Source organism: Anomalospiza imberbis, chromosome 12 (assembly GCF_031753505.1).
Source record: "Anomalospiza imberbis isolate Cuckoo-Finch-1a 21T00152 chromosome 12, ASM3175350v1, whole genome shotgun sequence".
NCBI lineage: Eukaryota > Metazoa > Chordata > Aves > Passeriformes > Viduidae > Anomalospiza > Anomalospiza imberbis.
In genome coordinates this window covers 16,715,212-16,733,874 of record NC_089692.1, presented here as the reverse complement: position 1 = coordinate 16,733,874, position 18,663 = coordinate 16,715,212, and the positions used below count along the sequence as shown (strand labels likewise).

Sequence of the window (18,663 nt, the reverse complement as noted above, 5' to 3'; positions counted from 1 at the left end):
AGGATTGTTTAAACCAGATTTCCTAGCCTTTGTAAATCCTCACTTCTTACCACACCAAAGACCTGGATCTAAGAAGAGTTTTCTGAAGTTTCTCATCCAGAAAAACACATCTGCACTGAGCAGGAAATAGCCTTAATTTTAGCAACTCTTTCACTCTATTCTAAACAGATATGCTGGCAGGTTTTCAACAAAAGGGGCCTTTTATGAGTAATGCAATTTAAAATACACAGTAGTGCCACTTTTGGGCCCATGGGGTTGTGTAAATATTTATATAAGCATAGCTAATCCTACATCTCTCCCCTGCTCTGGTCAATTTATTCCAGAATAAGAGTAGCTGCCTTTTTGTTATTGCGAGGCTTAACTTAAATAATTTCTAAAATAATATTAACCAAACTTGAAAAAGGTCATTGTAATAATTATAATCAACTCTGGCTTAGAGGAATTTTAGTGTTCTTCAAACATTTACAGTCCATCCAATCTTGCTGATTTACAGCAAGAAAATCAGCACTATGATATCCAAAATTCACTACACGGGGCAGTTAGAGGGAGAGAAAAAAAAGACAAAACATTTTTTCTTGATCTCCAAAGGGAGAGTATTAAAATAAAGTATAAAAGCTGGACTTCATCTTTGCTATCTATTAGCAGCCTATTTTTGTGTCTTAAAGTTAAAGAACTCTCCTCACTCTCTGATTTAGAAACACAAACCCATAGCAGATGCAAACATTTGAGTTTTCTGCCTTCTGCAAAGAGCAGTTGCCAAATTTGAATTAAAATAGCACACACGGAACAGGAAACCATCTTAACTTTCCCACTTGTACTGAATATTAATTGTTTCTGGACTGACACACAAGCCAAGAGCAACCATTAGGATCACATAATGAATATTAGATTTTGTATAGCACAAGTGTATTAATGTAATACTTGAGATGATAATTCTCTGCCCTCAACCACTTTTAAAAAATCAAGAAACAAAAATGTGGGGTTTATTTGTCACAAAGTCAATACAATCCACCAGCATATATTTGGGCTCATTCATATATACATTCATATTCAAGAGACTACTCCATTCAATTCTCAAATAGCAAAGCTTCAAATCCAGCATTTTTCCACTTTTCAAGCAAAAAGAAAGCCTGAGTCTCAGTCAAAAGAAGCAACAGCAACATACAAATAACTAACTAAATAAAATACTTCCTTCCTCTTCAGCAAAAACACTGTCAGCAAGCTAAAACTGCAGTGACTTTCATTTCTAGTAGACCAGATACAGTTCATGATGAGTTGGAACAACTGTTCACATCGTATTCTGGAACAATACCTGCAAAATACAGCTTTATGGGGCAGATTCATTGCTTTTTAAGGCAATAAAACAGTATTTTGCACATCTGTGCTTTAGACTAGGCCATATTTTCAGACCTAAAGCTCCCAGGGTTATACGCGTCACTGAAGTGTTGCTCAATTTAAAAAACTGCTACAGTACTACAATTTTTGTGGAGAGGCAGATGGCTTTTGGGTAAGTCACAGGTCTGGAGCAATATTCCCTGTTCTAGCCTGTGGGTCTGGAAGCAAGTCATTGCCCTGCTGGATCATCCAGGTTTAAGAGTCAAATTACAATATTCACCTTCTTTTAAAAGCGTTAAAATCCATGCACGGAGCAAACTAGTTAAGTTATTACCACAAACACACACCAGCCACAGAAAGCTTTGATAAAAGGTGATTACAAGACAGGACTGAAAAAGATGACCCCAACATCTGGAATGCACAGTCTATTCAGCTTTAAATTTGTCCCCTCTGTGCAAATGGCTACGGCAAGACTTCAACACCAGTCAGAGATTGGTTTGGCCAGAGGACTCTGAGGTCTCCTTCCCTCGCTGAGTGGTCATTTTCTGCTATGTTTTAATGTTATTGCTCTATGTGTAAACCCCAGGCTTTATTTGCTAAACAATATTCAAGCACTGCTCTCATAACTGAATTCTACATGCCCTCCAAGACTTATTTTCTGGCACAGTACCAGTAATACACTTGTACTTGCGTTCACACACATCATTATAGGAAAGGATAATTACCCTCATTTGTCACGTAAGAAACTGGGGCAATAAAAGATTATGATCCAGAGTACCTGTTAATTGGGTGTCCAGACCTGTTTGCTTTACCCCAGAATACTGAATATGACAATATTTTCACCACCAATGATAAAAACATCCTCCCAGACAAACAGTCTTTTATTCCCACTATATCACATTTCTAGTTGCAGGTCCAGTCTCCACAAGGAATGAGACAGAAATCAATGGAAACTGAAGCAGAGATTTAATACTTTTAAGTCAGGAGCACAAAGAGAAGCTGCTCACACAATCCCAAAATCATGCAAATTCTCAGTACCTGTCTTTGCAACCTTACAGACCAAAGGATTTTTAACTTACAGTGTATTTACCAAAAAAACCAAAACCTTCTTAAAATCCACACCTCAACAGACCAATAAATAATTCCGGTATTTCAGACAAACTATTCAATTCCTTTATTGAGGACAAACACTACCTAGCAGCTGTAGAGTAAAATCGTCACAATAATTTTAAAAAGTTACCATATAGTGCCTATGCAAGCACTGTAATTACATTACAGCACCCTGATCTGCACAAATCACAGAAAGCCCAGGCTGAGCTTTCTTGGCATCAGTTGTGTTCATAAGAACTGAGGATTAGTCTCACTTTATTCTTCTATTCTAGTTTTTGCAGCCCTATCTAGCCTTACACTCTCCTTCTCTTTCCTGACCTTGTTATAAATAATGGGTTTAGTCAGTTCCAGTAACAACTAAAGAGACAATACCAACTCAGGGCCTTGAAACCACCTCGTATCTCACAGCTTCATCCTCCTAAGCCATTGGTACTTTCCAATAGTGGTCCTAAATAATGACTTCCATCCTGAGACTGAGACAGCAAATTGCCCAAGAATACCAAAATGTGAATTCAGTTTCCTTGTATTTGAAGGCATTTGGTTGGTTTGTTCTTTTTTTTTTTTTTGAGAGAAGTGGTAAAGAATAATTACTCACTTGAATTTATATGACACAATGATGGAAATGGAAAACAGTCTGTCAATTCAGAGAACACAAACACCATCATATTCAAAGATGAAAACTTCAAGAACAAGGCTAAGGATAAAAGCATGTTAATCACATTTAAGTAGTGTTAGCTACCTAAATAATGAGCTGCAGGAGATTCTTTGTGTACATTACAACAATTCAAAATATTCTCAGCATAAATAAACTCTTTCAGCCAAAATTATCATAATGTTAACAAAAGACTTGTTAAATTAATATTTGACAAGAACATCAATGTATTAGTAACTCCAAGTTCAGGCGCACATTGCAAATACTCACAGAAACCTTCAATCTTGTCAGCTGTCTTGCTCCATGCTACCTGCCTGGTTTCCATTATGACTTGAATAGTCCTCCTTTCTGGGCTGCTCTTCTTAAGACTGAATATTGTCATAACAGTTCCCAATTCCAAGGTCCTTTTGATCTGGCTTTTCTCATACTCAGGCAGCACTCCATAGTCTATAGTCTTTCTGGGCATCTTTTCTTTTTGATCAAACTTTTATGGCCTTCAGTCTCCTGAAGAGAAAAAATATAAGGAAGAAAAGGGAGACAATTCAATATTTAAAGCAGCATTTTGATTTCTTTAAAGATCACATTTATGTAGTTAGATACCTAACACAGACTCCTGCCCATGCAAATGCAAGGCAGGTACATGGCCAACATTAACTCTTGCTTGTTTATCCTGAAAGGACATACAAACAGCCTTCACAGAGGGCAGCTCCAGCAACATCAGCTTGTGTAAACTCTTGCACTGTATTAGAATTAGATGAGATCTACGTGAGAATGTAAAGCAGGTAACTGTCCTTTTGAGAACTGTAATAAAGGGAAAACATGAGTAATACAAACACCGAAGAGCTGGCAACATCTAAACATCAGTTTTTGCACTTTTAAAACTTCATGGCTCTGTTTCTCCTACACAGTCTGCCTTTTCTTACCCACGTGTTGGGTGGCAGATATTTGTGTGCATACACTTGGGACACATCTTGGCACAAAACAGCCAGAAGAGAGATGTGTTCAGAGCAAATCTCACAAATATTAGCAAGTTTCTGCGCTCTCTGGCGTCCCACATCACTGCATCAATCAGCTAATTACAAGCCTGATTACTCTTCAGTGAGATTATTTACAAATAGGATGGTCTGCAGCCTGCTCTGTCACCCACAGATGAGTATCACTGTCACACAAGCCGCAGGGATTGCTGCCACACAGCTCCCAGCCATCCCCCTTAACCCGATCCCTGAGCAGGACAGGTTGAAAGCAGCTCTGTGCATGCAGCCACCAGCCACGGAGTCTCCTCTGCTTCTCTTCCTCTCTCCTCAGGCCACTGCTCTCCATCACAAGCAGTTTCAGTTTCCGTGTTCATGGCTAATTCGACCGTGGCACTTCTCGCTTCCCCTTGGTGACTTCTGCCAGCCCTCGCCCCTCACCCCGTGTCGCTGTCTCCTGACTGCTCTTTGCTGCTCCCTCTCACTAGTAGCACTCAATTGCCTTTTACCATCGTGTCACCAGCTGCTTTAGCAGCAACCTCCCTGACCTTGAAGCTGTCCGGTGCAATCTTTCCAATCCCTTTTTGAATTCTACCACTTCAAATAAACACTTTTTTTTTTTTTGCAGTTAACGGAGAAGCCACAGAAGTCCCTTCTTACCTCTACACTGCCAACTGTGAGCTTGAACTGCTCTACAGCAGGAACCACTCCATGGTTTACAAAACATACACATCATTTAGTGTTTTATATTGGCTCATTGTAGTAATAAAAAAATGGAGTATTCTTTCCTTATACTATTGAAAAAATTCATGTACCCCAATCCTACAGCTGGGAGGGAGTGAACAATTTTGAAGTACTGTAAGCAACAGCAGATTTATTATTTTCTTTTAGCCATAATGTAACTGATCCTTTTGGACTACCTGAAGATAATCAGATAATCATTTAAATCATGACAGGCCTGCACCTAAAAAGACAGCCACAGTCATCTTGCTACAATGACTTGTTAAAACAAGAAATGAAAGGAGGGAAAAATAAAAAATTAAATTACAATCCTTGAACAGTGTCTGTTTTCTAACAAAAAAAAAAAAAAAAAAAAGCCCTGTCTTCTCACTTTTTGCTCTTTTCATTAAGAATCATAATAAAACAAATATGCTGTGATCTGGGACAAAGATTAAGCATTTGTGCAGCACTACATTGAATAACAAAAAACTGAACTTTTAAATGAGTATAGTTTTTCAAGAAATGATAAAACAACACACATCAGCTCTGCCTTTTACAGCACAAAGTACAACTGTTAAATGAAATATGATTTAGAAAAACAATAAAAGAAGTTTCTAAATACAGCTATTTAATAAAGGGCAATGCAGTAGGTTTTTTGAGAGATAACTCCCTTAGTACAAAGGAACTGCCTCTCAGAGGTGGCTTCTTAACAGTTTCTGCTGAATATAATATACTGGACTTCCCCTTTTAAAGGAGCTCTTTCTCCCGAAACCAGAGAGAAGAGTGGATTTAATATAATTTAACTCCTAAGTCACAAGCCAAGTTTCTGCCTTAAGGTGGAAAGAATAGTGGAATATTTGATCAACCTAACTGACCACTCCTAGGCTGTTTTGGCTACCTGCTCCACTTTAAGAGTAACATCACAAAAAGCTGCCTAATAGTACAAGAACTAACAGAAGTCCTTGGCATTAGACCTTCAAACATCAGGAGCTGTCTTACACTCACCCACAGGTGCCCCTCAGCCTTCCTCACACCCACCACTGCACAGCTATTTGAATTAACAATCTTTCTACCCATTCATGCAGCAGAATTCTGTGATGACCTTCATCAGCCCATTACCTGGATGCCTCTAACCCAGCAGAGTGTGAACTACAAGATGCTGTGTGGAACAGAAGCATCACTGATCTTCTGCTGAGAAGTTACTTAAGCCTTAGTTGGAAAGATCCAGCATCACTTACAGGACTCAGCAAGCGAGTTAATAATCATCAAAATATGCCACAAGCTTCAGCTTAGACACAGACACGACTCTTTCCCTTTGACTGTAGGAATTACAGCAGCTAAATTTTGAAGGTGTCCTGTACCATATGCAAAACTTGGTTCATTTGTTACTGTTTAAAACCTGTTCTGATAGGTTTTAATTGAAAAGCCTGACTGATTTGGACTAAAAAGTCTAAAAGACACACAGCAAGTAACCAAGTGAACACAGACATTAAAAAAAAACCACAAAAAAATTCCAAATTCTATTTAATCTATCCTGTCCACTTAGTTTTACTTCATTTACTTCAGACTTTAACAAACAAACCCTTCTTAGCAGAAGATCAGTGTACAGCTCATAACTCTCTTCATGATAACACAGAGAGGAAAATCTAGAAAAGGCAAGCTATAAACATACCAGCTAGCAAAGAATAGCTCTGATAACCACCGATGGATCCATAGTCTGTTATAATTTCACCCACATGACGCAGCAGGTGCTTTCCAGACACAGAAAGTTAACCAAGAAGTGCAGTCCAAAGTTTGTCTCCGGCCAATTTCTAAATTTTCCCACGTGCTCTGGGCATTACAAAAGGTTTGTTGCATCCTCTTCCCGTAGCTCTGCCTTTGGATTTTGGACATCACCTTGCCAGATGGATACGCACCAGTGACAGCAGCGCAATAATTAATTAAACAGCGGGAATAATTAATAACAATCGACGCACGGCCCTTGTGATGCAGCTGCGGCCCGCAGAGCCCTGCGGCCTGGCGGGGCGAGCAGGGGAGCGGAACCGCCGTACGACGGTGCCCACCTGTCCGGGGCAGGCCGGGCCCTCAGCCCGGGCAGAGCCGCGCACGGCTGGGCTGCTGTCAGGCACTGCCACACTGCCAAGGTTTCCTTCCTTCTTCTCCGTCAGCCCTCCGTCAGGGCTGCGGCGGGGCCCGGCCACACACTAGGTGCGGGGCAGCAGGGCCACCTCAGGGAGCCCCCAGACTCCCTTGTCGCCTCCAGCCCAAGTGCGACTGGCACGACTGTCCCTCACCCTCCGCTGCACCCCGACCCCGCGCATCCCCCGCCTGCCCTCCCCAGAGCCTCCCTCACGCCGGACTGGCCGCCCGCCCCAGCCCCGCGGCACCTGCTGCTGCTGCTGCTGCCGCCGGGCCGCCCTCACCTGCGCGGCGGCGGCGGGGGCTCCGTGCGGCGGCGGGGCAGTGCCGGCGCTGCCGCTGCAGTCCCGCTGGAACCGCGGCGCCGCTCGGGGCTCCGCTTCTGCCGTCACCGGGAAGGGGCGGCGCCACCTGACCCCGCGGCCACCCGGGCGACCATGGGGCGGGCTGCCCTCAGCCCCGGGGCCGCGGCCCTGCCCTCCCGCGTCCTCCTCAGCGCCGAAGCGGGGCCGGGACTGCTGGGGATTCCTCGCCCCGTCCCTCTGCCCGTCCCGGGGCTGCTGTCGAGGCGAGCCCCCGGCTGGCGCTGTCCCCGCAGGGCCCCATGGCCACAGCCGCCCCCTGAGGCGCGGTGTCCCCTCTGCCAGGGCGGGCTGTCCCGCCGCTCCGAGCTGATGTTCTGCTCCTCTGAGGAGGGTGGTTGAGCCTTAGGAAAAGGCTGTACGGCTTCGCTGTCGCTGCAATTATCTTGTCGAGTTAAAACTGACTCCGAGTGATCCGCTATGATTGTATCGCACGTCAGTTCAGGAGTGGTAATGCTAAAAAGAGTTCCCAGACTGGGATTCAGAAGAATGGTGGTAGGACGACGTCCTGCTTGCAGGTCAAGCCCTGGTACAGCCTTTCAACTTGATGTATCGGTCTTGCCTCGGACCAGTTTGATAAATCTGGGGGAAATTCCTACACCCATAGGCAGGATGACAAGGTCATCACAGGGAACAAGTCATGCCACTTCAGCAGACACCAAAACAAATGCCCAAAATCCAAAGCTAGGGATGCCACAGCATTTTCAGAGAAGATCTTGGCCATTTCTGCAAGGGCTGTGCCATGTTACAATGGCAGATCCTGTATTCCAAATGCTGATTTGCAAACGCTGACATTAAGTTTCATGCAGATAATCTTCATCTCCCCTCCCTCCAATACTGGTGGCTGGCACAAGGGAGTGAAAAGCACAGGTCTTTTAACAGACTAATCTACTCTATTGAGAGGGAAAAAAGTTTTCCATAATTTCAGTCAGCATTAAATAGTTGAACAGTAATCAAACATTAATTGATACCTTCACCCAATACATGCAGAAACCACTGAAACGAAATGGTACTTGCAATGGAGTTCTGCACCAAATGCCACCAAAAATACTCCCTAGCTTCTTCTCCCTACACAGAAGGAGAAGAAAACGTCAATTGTGTCCAGCCCTTCTATAGGCGCAATTTGGGAAGCTCTTCCCAAAAGCAAACTAACAAGCCTTTATCGTGCTCAAAAGTACCAAAGGGTTTCAAATAAATATGACCTATCAGAAAAGAATTGAAAACACATTCAAAATATACCACCACAAAAGGAAGAAACCCAATACCTGGGAAAGGTGTGGTTCATTTCAAATGCAAAACAAAACGATGATCATTGCAATCTTATCACTGTTTGCTATTCTGTGAATACTTTTCACATTTTTCCAGAAATCTAACCTGGGAAAAGTTTCTCTATTTATAACGTGTGACTCCGTTACAAATTCACAGAACAACATCTAACAGGAGCCATGGGAGCAAATGAATGAGAATAGCAGAATATTTATTAATCACGCCATGGTGTCTCTGCCATACATTATTTTTAGCTCTTCATCTTTAAAGTCTTCAGTGTTTCACGTTGAAGCTGCCTTTGAAATTGTGTGAGCAGTGGCAAAAAGCAAGAGCTAAGCAGCCAATTTCCCCAGCTGCAGAAGCTAATAGCCAAACATCCATCCACACCACAGAGAGCTGAAGGGTGCAGGTGATCCTGGGCATTTTTCAAGCAGGAGATGGCAGTATTCACTCAATGACAGCTGTCAGATCCAGGAGTCATCTGGGTCCATTGAGAGTGAATCCAAGTTCCAGCAAGTACCAGCCCCAGCAGCCTCTCCTGGTTCTGCTTCGCTTGGCCAGGTACCAACAGTCTCCTCACCAGTCAAATGGCACAGCTTCAGCACAGGAACCACCCTTGAACAACCCAGAAGCCACACAGGCACAGAGCTGCTCATCTTTATGGTATTTTAAGCTGTGCTGCAGTAGTTAAAACACTGCTGCAAAGAAAAACTTTGGTCTGGACATACTTGTGGTTGTGCCTCATTGGTGTTTTGGAAGGACAAATAAAACCTACCCATTCCCAACATTTCTTGCATGACCTTAGTCTTACCTGATAAAATGCTCTTAAAGCTGAAGAATCATTATATAGCCAGAGAAAATTTGTATGTTGAAGAGAGTCATAGCTGCAGTGGGGATCATAACACTGAATCCTGTAAATTGCTGGATGTAACAAAATCTCAGATGGAGCAAGCAATCCTTAAAACCAAAGCAATAAAAGAGTAACTCTTCGAAACACCAGCTGTTACTCAGCACGTTCACTAGACCCGAAATAAGAGCACTCAGACTTCCTCACAATCCCAACAGATTTGAGTTATTATCAGAATCAGCAGCTCTGCTGTCCAACAACCAAACCTCAAAAGTGAGAGCTTCCAGGCAGACAACATAATTACCTGTAAGGATTATGGATCTCATAGTCATAGTTAACTACCAGGTGACATCTCCAGTCCTTTTTTGTAGAAAAAAAAAAAAAGCCTGTAGAGCTTTTTCCTCTGAGGAAAATATATGCTGAGGACAGGTGTGAGAAAATTAGGTCTCTGAGTTGAAGAATCTGCCGCAGCAAAGCCTGTGTGTTTAAAAAGAAGGTTAACCACTAGAATAAAATCTTCCTTCCTTTATTATTTTTTTATTTTCAGTTTAACTTCCTTCTTAAAATTTTTAAAGACCCCTTGAATTGTTAAAATATCACAATTTATACTGAAAAGTGAGTTTTTTTAGCTAGGAGTTTAGTTTTACATTTCGATCATAAATCCCTCAGAAAGGGAATTTACAGGGTTCATGCTGACACTCTCTTAATTACAGCATTGAAAAGTTCAAACCTGTCTTATATTTGGTAATGAAGTGCTGATTGCTTCCCCTGAAGAATAAAGCAAGACATGAAAGAGAAGCACAGGCCTGGCTAGGCGGCCTCGTGCATATAATAAATAATGGTCACAAAACCGGTGCCACTTCCTCACAGGAGATACAAAGAAAAAACAGCTTTTGTGCAGCAGACAGAAGTTGAAAATCTTTACCCCTTCAATTGTAAAAAATGTTAAAGAGTTATTAGGCAGGAGGAACAAATATTTTAGAGACTGTCACAGACATTTTGTAGCCAAAGAATTTACTAACCACCACACTGCACTCCTTAGCAGGATGTATGTTAGCTCAGCTAGATTTTCTGGTTAGAGCTGCAAAACTATAACCAGATGTTTCATAAAGAAAACTTAATTTTTAAGGTTTGCCTTTATGAACTTTTCATCTGTAGGACTCAAGCTGATTTTAAACCTGTCAAGAGAACTCGCATACTTAAGGTTGAGGTAGCAACAACTGCAGTCTGGAGGGAAGAGGGGAAGGATGTCCCTGCCAGTGACTGTTGTCCACCCCAGCTCCTCGTGGAAATAGCTTCAGCTACTCTGGGAAGCCTTGATCATCTTTACTGGCTCAAAGGACCTTTGTAGCATGAAGCTGACCTTTGAGAGCAATGTCCAGCTGTAGTAGTACAATTCAAATAGTGAATTTTACAGATCCACCTTCAACACCATCACAGAGTGACAGGTCCAACACCCCCAGCACATCTTCTCAGCATAACAGAGCTCAGGCTCCTTGAAGAGAATCTCTTGTAGAAAGTGTTCTAGTGTGTACTTGGCTCCATTCTTATCAGGGTTGCATTTTAATCTTGGTAAATTATTGTCACTTAATCATAATATTTAAAGTAAATATTGACTTAAAGTAAACTACTAAGGTCACTAGCAGAAAAGCTGACATGAAGGAAGGGAGGTTGTACTTGTGAGTGGCTGGCCTGTTGCCTGCTGAAATGTTTGTATGAGTCCTCAAAAGTTGAGCTACTCCTCAGTTCAGTCACCCTGACTCTTGTTATTTGCAAGATCTGCATTTAAAAAATCTGAGGAGTTACTGCCCACTGGCCTCATACACAAAATACAGTGCTGTCCCTTACAATTTCTGTAATGATTTGCAGTTGTAGATGTCAAAACAATTTAAAAAAAAAATAATGGAAATCATTATATCACATTTTCAAAGGCATCAGGCCCAGAGGGTGAGGAAGTTTGCCAAAGATCTCACAGCAGTTACATGCCTTGACTAGAACATTGCTTCCAGGTTTTATCCTAATGTCCTGACTTTGGAATGGCATTTCCTCATAGCAAAGCTCATTGTGCCAGAAGAAACCTTTTCATTTATCAGAATTATACTTTCAAAAGTTTCAGTCAAGTGAAAACTCTTCTGTGTGGTTTGGGATGCTCAATAACAACCTTTTAAAAAACACATATGAAAATATTTGAAATAAGTGTTAAAGTGCATTTTTTTAGGCACACACTAACGGGTTATTTACTCAGCATCTTGAACCAGTTTTGACCACAGACAACATCAGTATGTTTAAAGGGCCTGGAATCCCACCTCAGATGAAGACTTAAATATTACAGTCACTACATCCACAGTGATAAAACGCCAGCAGCTCATTACCAGTGCTATCAATGAGTTGATACCAATGTTACAAGGCCTCAGCAGAAAAGGAAGACTGCAGAAGACTCTGCAGGGAACCAGAAAAAATTTTATCCTGCGCTTTTTAAGCCAATTACATTAAAAATATTTCATAAAAAATAATGTGCTTTTGAGCGGGAAGGACTGGGGAAAAAACACCATTTGGCAATAGTTTCAAATTAAGTGAGTTGTAACTCAGCAAGAAACAGTCCAGTTCTCCCCACACCACCGATAACTTTCAGCCTTTCTTTTCTTTCCCACTGCAGAGTAGCACCACGGGTGAGTTGAGGAGAGAAAAGGCTCAGTCACCATCTGCTTCAGCCTCCTGCTCTCACTCATCATCCCTGTACGCCTGGAGAGGTTTGGGAAAGGGATCTTCAGGCAGGCTGGGCACAACGAGCGGGGCTGAACTCAGCCTTCAGCCACTGCTCTGAGCCCGTCCCAGGGAGGACTCTGTGAGCAGAACAACACCAAGGATTCTCTCCATGGTCATTTTCCTTTTTCCTCCCATTCTGCTGAATCCTTCTTAACACTGATCTTGCTACTGCTGGTGGAAGCTTTTCTGGGATCATAAAACAGAGATAAGCCAGGTCTTTCTCTACTTTCTACATGGCTGATTGCAGGGATTTATTATTGTGCAAGGCCTTCCCTCAGGGCACACAGGAAGGGAGGAGAAGTTCCTTGCATCTGTGCTCACTCATGCATAGACCAGCTTTAATCTGACACATGCTACAACAGAAAAGTTTAGAAAAGCCCTCTAGTTAATCAAAGCACAAGAATTCTCTTGGGATGGCGAGAGCATGCTGGTCCTAATGCAGATAAGCATGTAGTCATGTAAAAACACATGTCAAAATGCCACTAAAATCAAAATATGATTGAAAAATTAATGATGTCCTTGAGTGATAATTTCTGAATGGGCATAGAATGAGAGATACTCTATAGAGATATGCCTTCCAGATGCCTGTGCCTTGGAAAAGCATCCATCTGGTTATATCTCCAGAATCAGCATATTTGTATAGAATGCAAATCACTCCTGCAAGTGCTGTTATCTTTCTGCACTGTAGTCATAACTGAGTGAGTCATGTTAAAAGGTCAAAACCTTCTGTTCCACTTTTTGTGATAAGCATCTTTTCAACATGCAGTGTTAGAGATCCTGTGTGCCAACAGATCGAGGTAGGAGCTGGTATGGGGTGATCTACAACCATGATTTTTACTAAGAGATTTCTGAGTATCCTGGGGAGCAAATTTACCTTCGTACCTTCACAAGAGCCTTGGTTTTGAGGAGCAAAGGACAAATTTTCAGAAATACAGGCAGATATCAACAACCCCATATGGCTGCTGATCTCAGATATGTATGTCTGTGTGTGTGTGCGTGTATGTGTGTGTGTATAAAAATGAATATAGATAGAATCCTATTATTTCACTTATCATATTAAAAAATAATCCTTTCACATCAAACAGATTATATTTGTGCAAAATTCAGAAACTACACAATATGTTTGTAAACACTAGCTACAATACCTCTCGATCACTAACATTTGACTGAAAATCTGAACGTAGATACTCTATGAGATGCTTTAAAAATAAAAGCAAGATTTGAATTCTACAGAGAAAAAAAAAAAAGAAAAAAAAAAAAATCAACCAACTTTCTTTCCATGGAAAATTTCTAACATGTTCTTCATTTACCAGGAGACAATATCAAGAATAAAGAACCTAGAAAAGTGAATTTACAAGTGCTTATTTGGCCTGATCTCCAATTAAAAATATCCCGGTTAACTTCAGCTGAGCAACCAGGACTTATGTGTGCTTGTAATGATTGTAAAAATGTCACACACACATACAAAAATTGTTTCTTCTTTTCCCCATAGATTGGACTAGTAATTTTCATATAGCACCCTCTCTTTCAAAAAAAAGAAAGCTTTTAAAATTTCCTTTATGATTAAGAAAGTCTTTTTATCCTGGAGCTAAGCTACAGAATATTTTACAGGAGAGAAGACAAAGGCTGGAGCACTGAAGGCTCTGCCAGGTAATTTAAACCCAGCTGTGCTCTCTCCAGAACCTTTCTGCCACACATGGAGAATATTTTAACCCCATTTTTGCCCTGCTGAGCCTCAAAGGCAGCAATACAGAGCTTACCTTTAATCCCGTGCAGAATAATGAGCGATGCACTGCTGAGATTAGTGAGGCAGCGTCAAACGGAGGTTTCCTCCTCTTTGCACTCTGACTCCACCTGAGTAAAAGCACATTGTTAAGACCCCTTGAGCATACAAAAGTCTCTAATCAAATTTTCAACAGGTGTGCCTTTTAACTAATTTAAAATTTAAAAGAAAAGAAGTTGTCACCTTTGATGACGTTCACTTCTTCTCAAGGACAGATTTTCTTGTGGCTGCTGCTAGCAGGAGGGAAAAAATAAAAGGAAAAAAAAAGTTCTATGAAAAAAGTGGAACACTAATTCTGAAATATGTCCCTTCCAGCCAGCAGGACTCTCTCCTCTTGTAGCACACACATGGGCTGAGCCCTTTTCACACTCCCTTGCATCATGGGTTAATAGCCTGGCAATGTGTTGATGCCCCCACCTGAGATCAGCAATTCTAACAGTGTTTGATTGTCTTAGGCAAATTTCAAATTCTTTGTCTTCTGGTTTCTAAACTTTTGGGATGCCCTTTTTTTCCGTTTTAAGTTTTTTTTCTTCATCTAAGGGGTTTATAAATTTTTTTTTTGCAAACACTAAGAGTCTCAGGGACTCTGCTCATTGAGCTTTTAGGAAAATATCTACTATCTTTAATCCTTAGGAAGAAAAAAAACCCAAAACCCTGAGAATTAAAAAAATCACATCTGTTTCATTTATGCATTTATATGCATAAATGATATGGATTTATAATATATATGCAAACATTCAGCTGGTGTTCAGCCACGTGCTGTCAGGAGAAAATGGCTTAAGCATGGAATCTAGAATTTAAAAGTTAGACCAGAAAAGAAATCCTGGTTTTTATCCTGGAGGGAAACAGATTAGGAGAAATTTCACTTTGTTAACAACTGACAATTGGCACTATTTTTTTTCTTTTTTTATTTTAAAAATAGTGGACATTGAAGTTGAATAATACCAATTTTCAATTTATTTATATGCAAATAATAATCAGAATTTATCATTAGATCTGTAGAGAAATCTATTCAGAAATAAATACAATTTTAACAGCTTGAAATGCAACACAAATATTTATATCAAAACAGAGTTTGAATATGGCAAAACAGAGCTCATTTTTTGAGACATTTTATCAAAACAAAACAAAACATGACACTATTTGACAAAAAAGAAAACACAGAAAACTAAAACTAAAAAGCCATGCAGGAATATAACTGGAGAAGAGGTTCCTTATAGGACCTCTAAGGAAGAGTAAGAAAATCCTGCTCCCAGTAAGTGCCAGTCAGCAGCTTTCCCCTGGTCTGGCAGCACAGATGGAGGGAACACACAGAGCTGCTGACTCGATGACAGACATCTTCAGCAGGCTGAGAAGACCTTGGCCACTGCTGTGGCAGGGAAGCCTCAGTTACACAGCAAAAACAAGAGCTAAAGTTGCTTTTTGATGATTTTTGTAGCATGCCAACAGCCAGGCTTTAGCAGCAGTCACTGCAATAGCAGCAGTGCTGCAAGCAGGAGGTTTTGCTAAGAAAATTGCCAGACAAAAAAGGCAGCAAAAGAACATCCTTGATGCTACAGAAAGAATATAACAAAATGTTTCCAGCCTCCTACTACAGTGGACACCAGTGAGGTGCTTTGATGTCAGGGGGATCAGTCAGCAGAATCAGAAAGGGCAGGGCTGCAGAAGGTGATGTCTCCGACCCCATGTCCACCTCTGCCCTGCTCTGCTTTTAGCTCTCTTCCTGTCAAGAGCAGCTTGCTACCCCCAAAAGATGAGAGATAAGGTCAATGGAAATGCAAGGTGTTGCCAGACTGTGGCTATTTTTTTTTCTTTTTTTTTTTTTTTTTTTTTTTTTTCAAAGAGAGAAAATAATGTGTGCAGAGCAGCAGTGGTTCATATTGGGTCAGTCAGGAAGTGTGGGGCTGAGAATTTAAAAGACAGGCATTTTTGTTTTGTGGTTCTCTCAGAGAGAAAAGCATAAAAGAAAACTTTTTCTTGGCTAAAAAATGCAAACTTTGAATTCACCTACAGCTAGCTGAGGTATCAACATCATGTTTCACTCTGAAGAATGTCACTTTAAGTGGAATACTTTGCATCTGTGGCTGCAGTTATTACAGAAATGCTAAATAGCTAAAACCAGTGCTCTTTTGGATTGTAGAACAGATAACAGCAGAAGGAGGACAGGAAGACAATGAGAGATTATTAACTCGATTCCCACAGGTGAGGAGCTGAGAAATAATTGGTTTCAAGCTGAAGTTTCACACGCATCTTCATCCAGCCTTGCTGTGGAAAAAGGCAGTCCCTGCTTCTGCTGTCCTCCTTTGCCTCTTGCCATCTGTGCCCCAGCTTGGCCCATGTAGATAAGAAAGAAATCTGAAAACACAAATTCAAAACTAACACTGTGACTACTGCAGGTAATGGAAAATAGAGGATCAGCTGGAGATATAGCTCTTTAAGTTACAAAACTGCTTTTAATTTGGCCTTTCATGGTCGTTACTTATTAGCAGTAAACGAGCTGATCATCTTTACTGCTGCAAATGGGCATGGAAAATTAATGCAACAGAACCACTCAGCAACACACAAGAGTAGTCCTTGAACAGCACAGTTGGCTGAAATACCTGGAATTCAATCTGCATGTTGCACAGTTACATCTACCTTCTGATGAGGAAGCTGAAAATAGAGACTCTGTCATTAAGCAAAGCACTGTGTGTTTTGAAATTCATTAAGGAAAAATCCAACCAGCCAGCAAACAACTGATTCTTGTGTTGACAAAGAGAAAAGGAAAAATCTGTTGTGCCAAGACATCTACGAACAACTTAAAATACATTAAGATATATCTCAGTTGATGTGACCAAAAAAAAAAAAAAAAAAAAAAAATAAGAAATTTGTCAATGATTCACTTAAAAAAAAAAGAAGCATTTTGCAAACACAAAAAGAATCACCAAGCAGGGTTTTTTTGAAAACCTCCATGATGATTAAAAAAATCCACACTAATAATTTCTGTTTAAACATTCCAGCAGAAAAGTTGAGAGCAGAGCTGCCTTGGAAATGCTGTTTCTTGCTGACATATGTTTTACAGATATTTTTTAGACCTTCAGACATCATGGTGTTATTTATGTGTGTACTGAGAACAAATTTGCTGTCTTCCCAGGCTTGATCAAAAACAGTTTTTAATCACTCTATCAAAAATCAGGCACTACAGAAAAATTTGGATCAGTTGAAAAGAAAAAAAAAGCTGCAGTTGCTACTCAGTGTGTGTGGAGTCCCTGCACCACATTGGTTCAACACTACCTCCTTTTCATTTTTACTGTTAAAAGGAAAGATGAATGTCTGAGGGATAGGCTGGTCCTACCACCATAATAAATATGTTTTTAAATTAGTCTTTCCTCTGATGGAAGGAAACCAGCAGTCTTTCTGGATATGTTTTAGTTGAGAAAAAACAAGGAAGAAATGGCCATACTTCTGGTACCAAAGTACAAGGCTGGGTTACTGCAGATGAGAAGAGAGCCCTGGCAGAGTGACAATCCCAGCTGATTTACAGGAAATGCCTTTTTAAAGAAATTACATTCGCATTTTTAGCAGCTGATTTGCAAAATTTGTTCAAAAAGATACCCTAAAATCCCAAACACAACAAACAGATCCTCTTTATTCTGTAGGGTGTGTTGCAGGCCCTTGAGAACAACGAGCAGAATAATACACCAAAGGACATCAGCGAGGCTGTGCTGTGGTTTTGTAGCACCAGGTCACATCTCAAACCCCACCACCTGGGCTGCTGCTGTTGTGTGACCATGGTTGGGCCACCTGCACTCACACGAGAGCAGTCGTGGCTCCTTTGCTCGTTCACATCACTGCGGGCAGAAGCCAGAGTTGGGCTAAACAAAACTCTTGCAAAGCATCCAGGAGAAACCCTTGAACTCAACAGAAAGGTGTTGGCTGCTTGTTTTCCTTCCTTGTTTGCCCTCAGATTGTTTGGACTGCAAATATGGTGGAGGTTGATGTCACCAAGGGGACAGGGACAACTTTCTGCAGGAAGCACTGCACAGGCATCCCGAGAGAGCAGCAGCACTCCAAGACACTGAGCCTTTTTCAAGGGATCAGAACATCTCGTTGCAATGGGAGCTTCCCAATCCCTCCCCAGAGCCCCTGCACGGCAGCAGCTGGTCTGCACAGCCCGGGGTTTGCATGGCAGGACTCGCTTCCCGCTGGGATCGCAGCCACACTCTGCTCTCCCCAGCCCTGCAGCTGCTCCTTGGGGACTTCAGGCAAGTCACTCTGTGCCTCACCTTCCCCAGCTGCAAAATGGAGAGGAGGATACTTCACTTTGCTGAGATTTTGGATCAGGAATACAGGAGGCAGTGTTTTTGTTACAGTATTTGTGGTACACTATTTATCAACAAGGCACCACCACCAATGCAGCATTATCATTACAACTAACATTGCTATTGTTTCACTCCAAATGGAATCTGTGCTGGCAGAAGTTATCTTGCTATACTTAAAAATTAAATCTGCATGAGTGTAGCACTGAATAAAACAATTTGTAATTCTGAGGCCATTATGCCAACCATATTTATTCATACCTCTATTTTTTCAGCTACCATATGATACAGTCATGTTGGCAAAAAAGAAATATATTTTAAAGCGGCAGTTGTTGATGGCAACTTTAACATTTTCTATACTCCTTTCCCAAAGGTAAAGGATTATGTAATAAAAAGAAATATTACAGCACTAAG

At 41.3% G+C, this 18,663-nt stretch overlaps 1 protein-coding gene across 8 annotated transcripts in view; it reads right to left on the bottom strand.

The window, feature by feature from the left end:
- The window catches only part of PLCG2 (phospholipase C gamma 2), a 64,806-nt gene extending 48,493 nt beyond the window's left edge, over positions 1-16,313 (bottom strand). The window contains exons 1-5 of one of the 8 annotated variants that reach the window (XM_068203107.1): positions 16,152-16,313; positions 13,929-14,022; positions 9,707-9,879; positions 9,367-9,512; positions 3,368-3,601 (exon numbers count right to left, since the gene is read on the bottom strand). In XM_068203107.1, the coding sequence (XP_068059208.1) occupies positions 3,368-3,563 (196 nt within the window). In that variant the 5' untranslated portion in view covers positions 3,564-3,601; positions 9,367-9,512; positions 9,707-9,879; positions 13,929-14,022; positions 16,152-16,313. Of the gene's footprint in view, positions 1-3,367; positions 3,602-7,211; positions 7,267-9,366; positions 9,513-9,706; positions 9,880-13,928; positions 14,050-14,150; positions 14,320-16,151 lie in introns of those variants that run through there. The other 7 variants (XM_068203108.1, XM_068203109.1, XM_068203110.1 and 4 more) reach the window with 7 other exon arrangements.
- Positions 16,314-18,663: the final 2,350 nt, after the last annotated feature.